General features: G+C 34.8%; 1 protein-coding gene across 4 annotated transcripts in view; it reads left to right on the top strand.

Moving 5' to 3' along the window:
• ROCK1 (Rho associated coiled-coil containing protein kinase 1) overlaps positions 1–12,398 on the top strand; it is a 146,406-nt gene that overhangs the window by 83,126 nt on the left and 50,882 nt on the right. For 3 of the 4 annotated variants that reach the window (XM_022586798.2, XM_089894965.1, XM_089894964.1), the window contains 4 exons: positions 907–1,066; positions 5,450–5,510; positions 9,103–9,191; positions 11,264–11,312. In XM_022586798.2, the coding sequence (XP_022442506.1) occupies positions 907–1,066; positions 5,450–5,510; positions 9,103–9,191; positions 11,264–11,312 (359 nt within the window). The remainder of the gene's footprint in view (positions 1–906; positions 1,067–5,449; positions 5,511–9,102; positions 9,192–11,263; positions 11,313–12,398) is intronic. The other variant, XM_022586800.3, reaches the window with a different exon arrangement.

Below are 12,398 nucleotides of genomic sequence, written 5' to 3'. Positions count from 1 at the left end.
TGAAGATTTGCATTGCCACATACAGTTTTATGTTATTAAGCATGTGTGGATCTTGCTCCCAATCAAGTTTAAAACTCTTGAAGATTCTGTGTTAAGGTTTTATATCCCTGCTCTCTTTTCCCAATAGCCATTTCATAAATAGTTCACTGAGTTGTCCCTAAATCACTTAATTTAGGGAAGGCAACTAGTCTGAAAATATAATTCAAAATACTTTGCTCTAATTCAGTATTTTATAATAACCTATAATGGAAAGGAATCTGAAAAAAACAAAAATACACATCTATATACACATATATATGTATACACATACATATAACCGAATCACTTAGCTATACACCTGAAACTAACACAGTATTGTAAATCAACTTCAATTAAAAACAATACTTTGCTCTTACAGAGATATTGAGTCGGGGGGAGGGGAATACTGATCATCTAGATTTTAGATGAGTAAAAATATTTCAGTAACAAATTATTATCCCAGGACCACTAAGAGATAACTTTGATTTCTAGTTTGCTGTAGAACAGATTAATGAGCAAAATACTGCATTTGAAACTAATCAACTTTGAGTGCGATTTGTCATGCTGTAGTTTCTGAAAAGTCTTTTCTGTAGTCCTAACTGCTTTTGCACATCTTATACTACAATGTATTTTAAAACCTTAATAATACTTGACTTGTAATATTCAAATTAAACTGGAGGTATAGATGATAATTATAGGTGACTTTGAAGATAATTGGTTCACGAATTACATAATTAATGATCAATACCTGTTGATTAATAATCCTAATAAAGCTTACTGGAATAGGGTTCAACCCATTTGGAATTTGTGGTTCACAAGTTATTTGTATGTAGGAAGTCAGTAGTAGTTGGTACAGAATCATTGCTTCAATTTTGTTTCTGTTTTTAGCTGTAGCGCCAGTTGTACCTGATTTAAGTAGTGACATTGACACAAGTAACTTTGATGACTTGGAAGAAGATAAAGGAGATGAAGAAACATTCCCTATACCTAAAGCTTTTGTTGGCAATCAACTACCCTTTGTAGGATTTACATATTATAGCAATCGTAGGTAAGTATGCTACACATTGATATTTGGGGTGGGTACTGACTTTGTTGTAGTCATGTTATTTTCTTAGGGATATCTAAAAATCACTTTAAGAACATTTAAAGTAGATTTGTGCTTCCCTGGTGGTGCAGTGGTTGAGAGTCCGCCTGCCGATGCAGGGGACATGGGTTCGTGCCCCAGTCCGGGAAGATCCCACATGCCACGGAGCGGCTGGGCCCGTGAACCATGGCCGCTGAGCCTGTGCGTCCGGAGACTGTGCTCCGCAACGGGAGAGGCCACAACAGTGAGAGGCCTGCGTACTGCAAAAAAAAATAAATAAATAAAGTAGATTTAATGGTATATAAAGAAATATATTAATATGCCACTTTTCAACAGTGCATTAGATTTCTAATTTCATATTTAATATCTTTCAGACTCATCCATGCTCAGGATATTGTTTTTCAGAAATTCTTTGCTGAATGATACCCTATACATCTTCAAGTTACAACAATTAATAGGTCAAGAGATTCTCTTAATACTGATATTTTGGTTAATCGTGTTATCTGAAGAGTTCTGGTTTTATAATACATTTTGGAACAACATACAGTTTTCTAGCATTATCATCACTATATTGATGTTATGAAAGGCCTGTAATTTTCAGTTCTTCAAAAATTAAGTGATTCCTCCCTAAAACTACTAAATGAATTATGTTTTACATCATGTAAGGCCTTGTGACCTTGGGCAAATAACTTTCATCTTTTTTATGCCTCCATTTCCTCAAAAATAGGGATGACGGGGATAATAATAACAATATGTGTCTCAGGGTTGTTATAAGGGTTAAGTAAGTCAAAACACAGTAAAACACTTAGAACAATGCTTTGCATGGAGTAAGCACTCAATGTTAGTTACTTTTATCATTAGTATGAGCTAATATTAGTTTTAGTCTTTTCTAATGGACTTCAGATCCAAGTTAAACATTTAACATTATTTTCATATGCTGGGCATTCATTCATTCATTCATTCAACAGACATGTTTGACAACCTACTCTTTGTCAGGTATATACTAAGCACCAAGGTGCAGGGAGAGGATTAATAAGATATAATTATCTTCTTTTGAGATGCTCATATCCTAGTGAGGAAATGGATAAGTTGTACAATGTAGGTTGGCAAGTACTACACGACAGAACTCTAAACAAAATACCATACCAATATATAAAAGTGAACTATATGCACCATTAACTGGGTGTGTTAAATCTACTTGATAAATTTGTTTTAAAATATGTATCTCTAATCAAATTATACTCCATTAGAATGGTATTAGATATTTGAATTGCTTGCAGTAATGATTAAATTTGAGGTTATTATAGCTAACCTTTTAAAGTGAAGCATCTTGTTATTTTAGTCATAACTTTTTATGAGGGCAATTCAGTTCAAGCTTAGAAAACAGGAATTTGATTTAGTCTTGCTTTATGAAATTTCTCCAATAATCCAACTATAAGACAATAATTTTGTTCTTTAGATGTTAGAATACTTTTGTTGTATCACCAAGTAGGTAGTACTTGAGTTTTGACCCCTAGAAAAGAGCAATATTTTAATCCTTCTTCCCTCCCTATTACTCCACGAGTAAGTATTACATTGGAGCTTCTTTTTTTTTTTTTTTGCGGTACGCGGGCCTCTCACTGTTGTGGCCTCTCCCGTTGCGGAGCACAGGCTCCGGACACGCAGGCTCAGCGGCCATGGCTCACGGGCCCAGCCGCTCCGCGGCATGTGGGATCTTCCCGGACTGGGGCACGAACCCGTGTCCCCTGCATCGGCAGGTGGACTCTCAACCACTGCACCACCAGGGAAGCCCCAGAGCTATTTTATATTGAAATACACAGAGAACCTTCAAAGTGGTGTGTTTGCTGCAGCATCCTTTCTTTTGTTTTTCTTCTTTTTAAAAAAATTATATATATATTTTTTTAATTTTTAAAATTTTTTTTATTTTGGCTGCACTGGGTCTTAGTTGCAGCATGTGGGATCTTCATTGTGGCATGCAGGCTTCTTAGTTGCGGCATGTGAATTCTTAGTTGCAACATGCATGTGGGATCTAGTTCCCTGACCAGGGATCACACCCCGGCCCCCTGCATTGGGAGCACGGAGTCTTACCCACTGGACCACCAGGGAGGTCCCTAAATTTTATATTTTTATCAATTATTCTCTGGCTTGGTTTCTGAAACATTCAAGATGTTGATATAAACACCCCCCAGTGTTTCTGGATTTTCTGTAATAGAGTTCAGCAGTTAATTACTTTTTCTGCACAAAAGTAATTAATTTCTCAGCACAAAGGTAATCTTGAATTAAATAAGCATTATATATATATATATATATATTCTTTGTACTATTTATCCATTGTAATACACTAGATTATGTTCCATGAGTTTTCCTTGTATTCATGTGTTTCATATCCCAAACTAATTTCTGAATTTCTTAAAAGTAGAAATTGTAGTCTGTTCTTAAATATCACCACCTTATTGAGTAATATAGTGTTTAGTAATTGTTTCTTGCATGTTTGGTTGGTGGTATGGTTGCTCTTAATAAAGAAAGAATCAGCAAAATATTAATTAGCCTTACTGTAATATGTAAGTATAATTTTGAATTGCATGAAATTAAAGACTTCTGAAATCCAAACATACGAGAACAGAGATCTTTACTTTTGACGTATAGCTGAGTTATAAACATTTTAAAAACAGCCTTAAACTTTTAGCTATATTCCTAATAATCTAACACCTCTTTCACAAAAAGTTTACCTAAATGACCAGATTCTATATGAAAGCAACAATATAATATGAAAAAGAACCTTGAAAGGAAAAAAAAGATAAGAAGTGGAAGAATGAATGGACGTGTACATTGGTATCCTTACATTTCCAGGACTGTATTCAGAGAACTTTATGTTACTAACTTTGCAGAAGGCTAAACATAAACTTTACTTATATAGCATATTATATTTAGAAGATAAATTAGAGATCAAGTAGTCTGATCTATCTAATTCAGATTCTACTGGTGTTGCTGTATGCTTTTATTTATATCACATAATGCAGAATCTCACACTGAATTTCTGAGGCACTTTATAGTCAATGGAATTAAATTGCACTATATCTAGGAGTTGTCATTTGTTATATGGGACCTTTTCTCTACAAACCTGCTACATAGCCCTTGTTATTGTCTCCTGAATATTTGATTCTGTGGTTGATCTGAATAATTTTCCAAGAGAAACATGGGAAATGACATATTTTCCTGCTGTTTCTTTTAGAGCACTGCTATATATATGTTTCATGGTACTTAAAGGACACTTGATTATCTTCTGTTTTTCACTATGAATTAATTATTTCTAGTGTGTTAACAACTGCCCCATAACAGCTGTGAAGTATACTGTAGCTATTTGATCTCTTTTTGAGGGAGCTCTACTGATTAACCAAAGTGGTAACCGTAGTGGTGATGTAGATGTAGTAATAGTGGCAGTCATAGGATGGTAAAGGAAGTAGCAGAAGTATCTTACCTTTACCTAACATTTGATTGTGTAGAAAAAATTTTTATATGATCTGTTTATATCTGTTTGGTAATCTGATAAGATGTCTAAAGAAGACCTCTAAAGATCACTAATATCTTGTATTTATATGTAATTCTAACTTTATATTGAATTTAACAAACTCTGCAAGGCTTAGAGTCACAGAAGATTAGCAGGACATCTTCAGAACTTTGGTTCTGTTATTTCAGCCACTTACACAAAAACTCTTAACTTTTTTGCCCAGAAAAGCAATATCATTCTTTGTGGCCATGCCGCGCAGCTTACAGGACCTCAGTTCCCTGACCAGGGATTGAACCTGGGTCACGGCAGTGAAAGCGCTGAATCCTAACCACTGGACTGCCAGGGAACTCCCCGGCAATATCATTCTTGACTGAAGGATAATTGGGGGCAGTGGGGAGGAATTGTGCACATGTCTGTAGAAGTCAACAATTCTTTATTCCTGATTCTAAATCCAAAAGCTCTAAAAACTAAAAGTTTTTTAGTGATTTGTTTGGTGGCAAAACCTGCCATAACCTGCTCTCATGGCCAAAAACCTAATCTGAACTAAGTTGAGACTATTTTATGGTTTTTATTTATTCTCTTTGGTATGAATATTCATATATTTTGCTGCAGGAATATTAAGGTATATGATTACAGAGTGCTGCTTCAGACCTAACTGGGGGTTTTATTTAATATATGTATCATTTCTGTGTTATGTTTCTAAAATAAAGAATTAAGAACCTGCACTCAATTTTTAAAAGCAGAGCAAGTACAAAAGATAGGCATATAGTATTTGTTACTGGTTGTTACTAGATATTAAAGAGTTTTTTGTTTTCTTTTAAAAACTATTTTCTTCCTAGATACTTATCTTCAGCAAATCCTAATGAAAACAGAACTAGCTCTAATGTGGATAAAAGCTTGGTAGGTATTTTCTTATTGTTATTATTTTAAAAGTTGTTTTGTGGATAATGTATTTTGTATGCATGATACTAAGTAAATATGCATTGCTTCAGAAAATGTAGTTAGTGATTTTAAATTTTTATAGCACTTTTTATCTACTGTTTCCTCTCCTGTTTGATTTCTTACCTGAATATCAAATGGGATATTATATGTGGAGGCAGTTAGTAAACTATACATTGCTACACAGATTGACAGAGGTGGTCTTTTTAGTCTTTGGAATTAGGAATTTATGATAAATCAGTGTATCAGTAAGAGTCTTGACAGGGAAACAGATGGCACATTCAAAAGATTTAAATGAGAGTTTTTGTGTGTGTGTGTGTGTGCTAAAATTTACATAACACAAAATTTACCATTTTACCATTTTTATGTGTACGGTTCAATGACATTAAGCACCCTCACGTTGTTGTGCAGTCATCACCACCATCATCTCCAGAACTTTTTCTTCATCCCAGACTAAAATTTTGTGCCCGTTAAAGTCTGCATTCCACTCTCCCTTCAACCCCTATTAACTATTATCCTTACTTTCTGTCTCTATGAATTTGACTATTCTAGGTACCTCATGTAAGTGAAATCATACAGTATTTGACTTTTTGTGATTGGCTTATTTTTCTTAATGTCCTTAAGGCTCAGGCATGTTGTAGCATGTATCAGAATTTCATTCCTTTTTAAGGCTTAATATATTCTGTTATATGCATATACCACATTTTGTTTATTTATTAAACGAAGAGAGTTTAATGAAGGGACTATTAATGGTGCTGTGCATAGGATCAAGGGGAGCAATAAAGAGAGCTAAAGCAGCCATTGATTGACAGCAGTGGGAAGCCATTTCCCTTAGTCTGAAGGGACAAGGAGAGACAAATCTTGTTACCACAGCTCAGAGAGAATGCATAGCATCATGAAAGAGGAGCATAGAACATAGAGTACTGCCAGAGCCATGGTAAGGCAAGAAGAGTGTGGGGAGAACGGATATTTCATTTCTCCCAACTGATTTTCGGCTGGTGTCTCCTGAATGCTGAAACGAAGCTTAAAATCATAGGACAGCAGAGCCCAGTCAATGCACTCTGTAAATTTGAAGGCAGAGAAGGTCAGAGGATGGGTCTTCAAGGCTGGAAGGGAGAGGTGGCAAATGGAGAATAACTAGTACAGTGAGCATCTTCTAATTTGACCACTGAAAAGTGAATTCCTGTAGGAAGTGAATATTAGAGACATGAGTTCTTTTTATTGTTAGAACAGCTCATGTTCATGAGACAGAGGATTAAAATATTTTTTAATTGCTTACATTGAGAAGGTCCTTTTGGGTTAACCAGGACTTTTCTTAAATATACCAGAAATAATTATCTGGCCATCCTCAGAGCATTCTTTGAGCTCTTTGTGTGCTATAGCCTCCATATTTGTAACTGAGATGAGGTGTAGGCAGCAATCATTTTTAAAAGCTAACAGAATTCTTCTTTCTCCTTCATATATTTACTCTTAAATGTGAGAGAACATATGGTGGGAAGGGAAGGTGAGAAAAAGGGGAATGAACTATGCGAGTACTGGTTAGCTGTTATGGCCATTTTTCTCTTTTAAATTCTCATCCCATTAGAGCTATTTGCCAAATTATATAGCTAATAGGGGCTCAAAAATCTTCAAAATTAAAGCACATTTGACCTGGAGATGGTGACAATAAGGAGCTGCTATAACCCCACTCTGACTGTATTACTTACCTGTAAGTCTAGAGCTACATTAGGACTTAAAAAATAATTCAGTGGAATCCTGTTTTCTTTGGGCTGATCTTGTTCAATGGTGACTGCCATAAGTTTCTATCAGTGGCTTTTATCTTTTGCTCTGGTTAAGATCACAGGGGAAGAAGAAAACGCTTGTGTGCCTACTATTTCTGTTAACCTAGAACTAAGTACAAAAATCAACTAATTTAATTTTCAACTCTTCCCTGAAAGCCTTCTAGCAGAGATGCTAGTGAACAACTTTGCAGTTGACAAATATGATGAATATTTTTCATTCCGTATCTTATTTTTCTTTTTGCTGCATTTGACACTGACCAGTCCTTCCTCCTTGGAACTTTAAGAACGTTCATGTTCTCATTATTTCCTTCTTTTTCTCTTTCTACCTCTGGATTTTATTTTCAGTCCTCTTTGCAGGATCTCCTCCCTTTCTCTCTCCCCCCAACCCCATAATTATTAAATGTTTCTCAAGATAGTTCTGATCTTGGCTCTCTGCTCATTTTCTGTAGTTAATCTCATGTGTGTCTAGCTTGCTCCTCTGAACAACATACCCGAATCTTTTCTCCCTCTCTGATTGGACTTCTCTTCCTGCACATCTTTCAGACACTTCAACCTAGGCCAAAGCCTAACTCACACTTCTCCTCTCTCCATCCCCTCACCAGCAGTTCTTTTTGTGTCACCCATCTTTTGTAATGCTACTCTGTTCTTATTTCTGTTCAGTTGCTGGGTTATAAATTCTGCCTTTTGACTGACACAGTTATCCATTTCCTCTTCATTTCTACAGCTTCTGCCTTATATCACACCTGTATACTCTTTTTGCCTGAACTGTCTATTAATTGGTTGTTTAGTCTAGAATTTCTCTGCTCTCTAACCTATTCACCTTATTACTGAAGTGATGTTTCTAAAATGCCAATACTCTGTCATTTCCCCTTTTAAAGTGTTCATAGGTTAAAGTGCCCAACTCCTTTTCTGCATACAAGGATCATAGTCCCACTTGCCCTTTCAGATTTTATGTGATTTGTTCTCCCTGTTATGTTCTTTGCTCTGCCTAGAGTTGATTTCTCCCCATTTTCCAATCATATTTTCTTTCTCTCTACTTTTGGACTCATTCATTTTAGCTAAAATGCATTCCTTCTTTCACTTCCTCTGCTTGGTAAATACCTCTCTTATAGGCCTCATCTCAAACATTCCATCTTCAAGGCAGAATTAGATGTGACCTCTTCTCTTCTTCAGTACACCTTATATATAATTTTATTAGTACCTACCACATTATATTATAATATTTTGTGTATATGTCTGGGTTATTGTAGGTTCTTTTCACCCTCCTATTCCCCTGTGCCCCACTATCGAACTATTAGCTTTATGAGAACGGGGACCAAATCTTTTTAATTTTTGTGTTACTAATGCCTACCACAGCACCTGACATATTAGTAGGTGTTGGGAAAAAAATGCTTGTTAAATTAATAATAAAGGGCTTCCCTGGTGGCGCAGTGGTTGAGAGTCCGCCTGCCGATGCAGGGGACATGGGTTCGTGCCCCCGTCCGGGAAGATCCCACATGCCGCGGAGCGGCTGGGCCCGTGAGCCATGGCCGCTGAGCCTGCGCGTCCGGAGGCTGTGCTCTGCAATGGGAGAGGCCACAACAGTGAGAGGCCCGCGTACCGCAAAAAAAAAAAAAAATTAATAATAAAAATTTCAGATGGAAAGGAAAAAGGTAAGATTGGATCAGGTAATTCCCTTGTAAACAGGTATAAAATGGTAATATAAACTTGCTATTTTAAAATTCTCTATGAATATTCTTACTAGAATAAGTTTTTGTTGTTTTTAATTAAAGCAGGAAAATTTGCAAAAAACAATTTATAAGCTGGAAGAACAGTTGCATAATGAAATGCAATTAAAAGATGAAATGGAGCAGAAGTGCAGGTGAGAATATACTTTATGTTTTTCACATTAAAAGTTATATAGCAAATGCTGATTTTAAAACTTGTACTCTATAAACCCTTGAAAGTAGATGGAAGTAAGGCAGAGATGTAAAGATTGCTATTGATATACATTCAGTGAAGAATATTCAGTTAATGCCAGTTTATTGATTTTGTCTCACATTTTAATTAGCTGACAGAAAGGGAAAATTAGTTTACATTAAATAAGATGCATTCTAAAGTGTAGCTGTTTTGAAGATTAAAATTCACTAAATTTTTGGTGCAGACACTCTTTTAATTTCCACTATGATTCGCTATAGCAGTATTTTTTCAGAATTTTTTTCCTATGAGTCTAAATTTAATAAGAGCATATATATTTATGAAAATATAAAATGATCAAGATAATTTAAAATAACCTAGCATAATGCTTAGTTACTTATTAATTACAAACAATAACACTTTATTATATTGTTAGTAGATAGTATTGAATAAATGAAAAACAGGTAACAGATTAAGTATTCAAAAAAATGGAATTGAGAAAATTGGCAATTTTGTGAGTGGGGGAGAGGAAACAAGTAAATTGCTCACTACCTACAGTTCCTTATAGATTAAATAGTTAAGCATCTAATATAAGCTTTTTTTAGAAAAGCACTTTAAGGAAATAATTAACTGAGCCCAGTATTTGGAAGGAATTTCTAGGTATAAAACATAGAAATAAGGAGAGGAAATGGATAGATATTATTACATAAATGTTGAGCAGTTTCTATTAAAATTAAAAGGCAAGTGACAAATTAGTGGTAGTGGTGGTGGTAGGGATCAATTTAAGGAGGAAATAAGAGTGGCCAAAGTGGCCAATAAACATACGAAAATGGGTGTGTGTGTGGTGGTGGGATGGCCTGAGATGAAACTGGGAAGGTCGACAGAGTCTAGATCTTAAAACACTCTGTCTTTGAAAAGCTAAGAAATTTGGGATTTATCCTAAGGGTGATGAAAAAACATTAAAAGTTATTAAACTTAAAAGTAAAACAAAAGATCAAATTTGCTTTTAAAAAAGAACTCCCTGGTTAATTACACAGCATTTGACATTTATTGACCTAAATGAGAATGAGGGAGGAAGATGAGTCAAGGAGGATTCCCAGGCGGAGTGCTTTACTTGGGACAGGAGAAGAGAAGCAGATTGGTATTGTGGGAGGGGTCACCGGGCAGAGGGAATTCATTTAGCTTTGGACATGCTGAATGAGCTATTTGGTAAGACATCCATGTGAAACATTGCATGTACAGATTTGAAGCTCAGAAATAGGTTTAGAGCCCCAAAAATGAATTGTGATGGAGATAATAATACACTTTCAGTTTATCTCAGATTTTTGCCCAAGTTGCCAGGTGGTGCATTTACTGCTTTATATATGCCACCTTTCCCTTCATTTACTTACTCTTATATTAAAGGTTAAATGGTTAATCTTTGTGTAGTAGCAAGTATTGCATGAGGGAATTCAGGGATCCTTAATCTAGAATCCATAGACCTCTCCTAAAGCATCCATGGATGGAATTCAAGGTCCTTAAACTTGGGTGACAGAAGTGAATCTTTTCTGTAACCTTTAGCTGAAATTCAGCATTTTCTTTAATTATGAACACAGTGAATAATCCACAGTTATTAGCAGTAGCTGTGAATTTCTTATTACCAATAGAAATCACAAATATTATCTTAGAATGCAGTTGTTATTTATCTCTAAATACCGTTTATGCTCATTACTACTTTAAAATTACTGCTGCTAGATCTTATTTAATATATTAATAAAATGCATATATTAGTGAATCATACTTTTTTTAAAAAGGTTATGACTGTATTTCAGTATAATTTTGGTTTCTTTTAATCCTATGTATTTTATTTTATGCTCTTAAAATATTATTCTGAGAAAATGCCATAGGCTTCACCAGACTGACTGCCAAAGGGATCCACAGTACACACAAGAAAGGTTAAGAAATATTAGCTAAATGGAAAAGTAAGGAATGTGGTGTTTCACCCCAAGCTATAAAAAGTAAATATATCTATAATCTATATTGCTTTTGCTTTTACAGAACTTCAAACATAAAACTCGACAAGATAATGAAAGAATTGGATGAAGAGGTACTTTTTGTTTTCTTATCAGAAGTTTTCCTTTTTGAGACTTTTTCCCTTTCAGATTGTTTTCTGAGAAAATTACATTTGAACTTTATAAGTTACAATACAGAACAGGACCAAAGAATTATGATGAAAGCCTCACTTTGGAGCTGCAGGTTTAAGTGAAATTAGATTATACTTTAGTTTCTTTTGTGTGGTTTTATTCTAGAACCATGTTGAAATTTTAGTACATAAATTTCAGTTCAGTGGTTCTTAATAGTTGAAAGGTGAGAAAGGAGCAACAGATCAGAAATTGAATCTGGAACTATAGCAGAAAGAGACAGACAATTTCAACTATTAAGAACCACTGAACTGAAATTTATGTACTAAAATTTCAACATGTTTCTAGAATATGGGTAAACACACTACACTCTCCTTCTCCTCTTAAGTTTTTTTATGTTACAGTTGACAGTTGAAGCAGAAATTACAGCATTGTCTAATGTGGTTCTCCATGTATATAGAAGAAATTTTTAAGACAATTATCAATGGGTATAAAGGGAGGTAAGGTTTTACACTTTAATCAAACTGGTAATATGCCAACACTAGTAATATAATGTAATACCTAGAGCAGCTACTGATAAAAATTATACAAAGAGATACACTTAAAAACACTAGTAAATCAAATAGAATTCCAAAAAATGTTCAAGTAACCTACAGAAAGACAAGAAGGAAAACATGGGACAAAACAAAATGGGAGGCTTAACTCTAACATATCAGTAATTATATTAAATGTAAATTAAATGCAACATCAATTAAGATAGATTGTCAGAGTAGCTTTTTTAAAATTACCTACCTGTATGCTGTCCAGCAGAAACTCTCTTCAAATGTAACAATATAGCCAAGTTAAAAGTAAGAAGATGGAAAAATACATCATGTAAGCATTAGCAAAAAGAAGGCAGCAATGGCAATATTGATATCAGGTAAAGTAGACTTTAGGACAAAGAAAATTACCAGGGGCAGAGGGACATTGCAGAATGACAAAAATGTCAATCCTCTGAGAAGACATAACATTCCTAAATTTGTATTCATCAAACAGAAGAGCTACAAAATATG

The sequence above is a fragment of the Delphinapterus leucas genome, chromosome 14 (assembly GCF_059928025.1).
Source record: "Delphinapterus leucas isolate spDelLeu-1000000601 "Yukka" chromosome 14, BTC_Dleu_Yukka2, whole genome shotgun sequence".
In the NCBI taxonomy this organism is placed as follows: Eukaryota; Metazoa; Chordata; class Mammalia; order Artiodactyla; family Monodontidae; genus Delphinapterus; species Delphinapterus leucas.
This window is presented reverse-complemented; position numbering and strand designations above follow the sequence as displayed.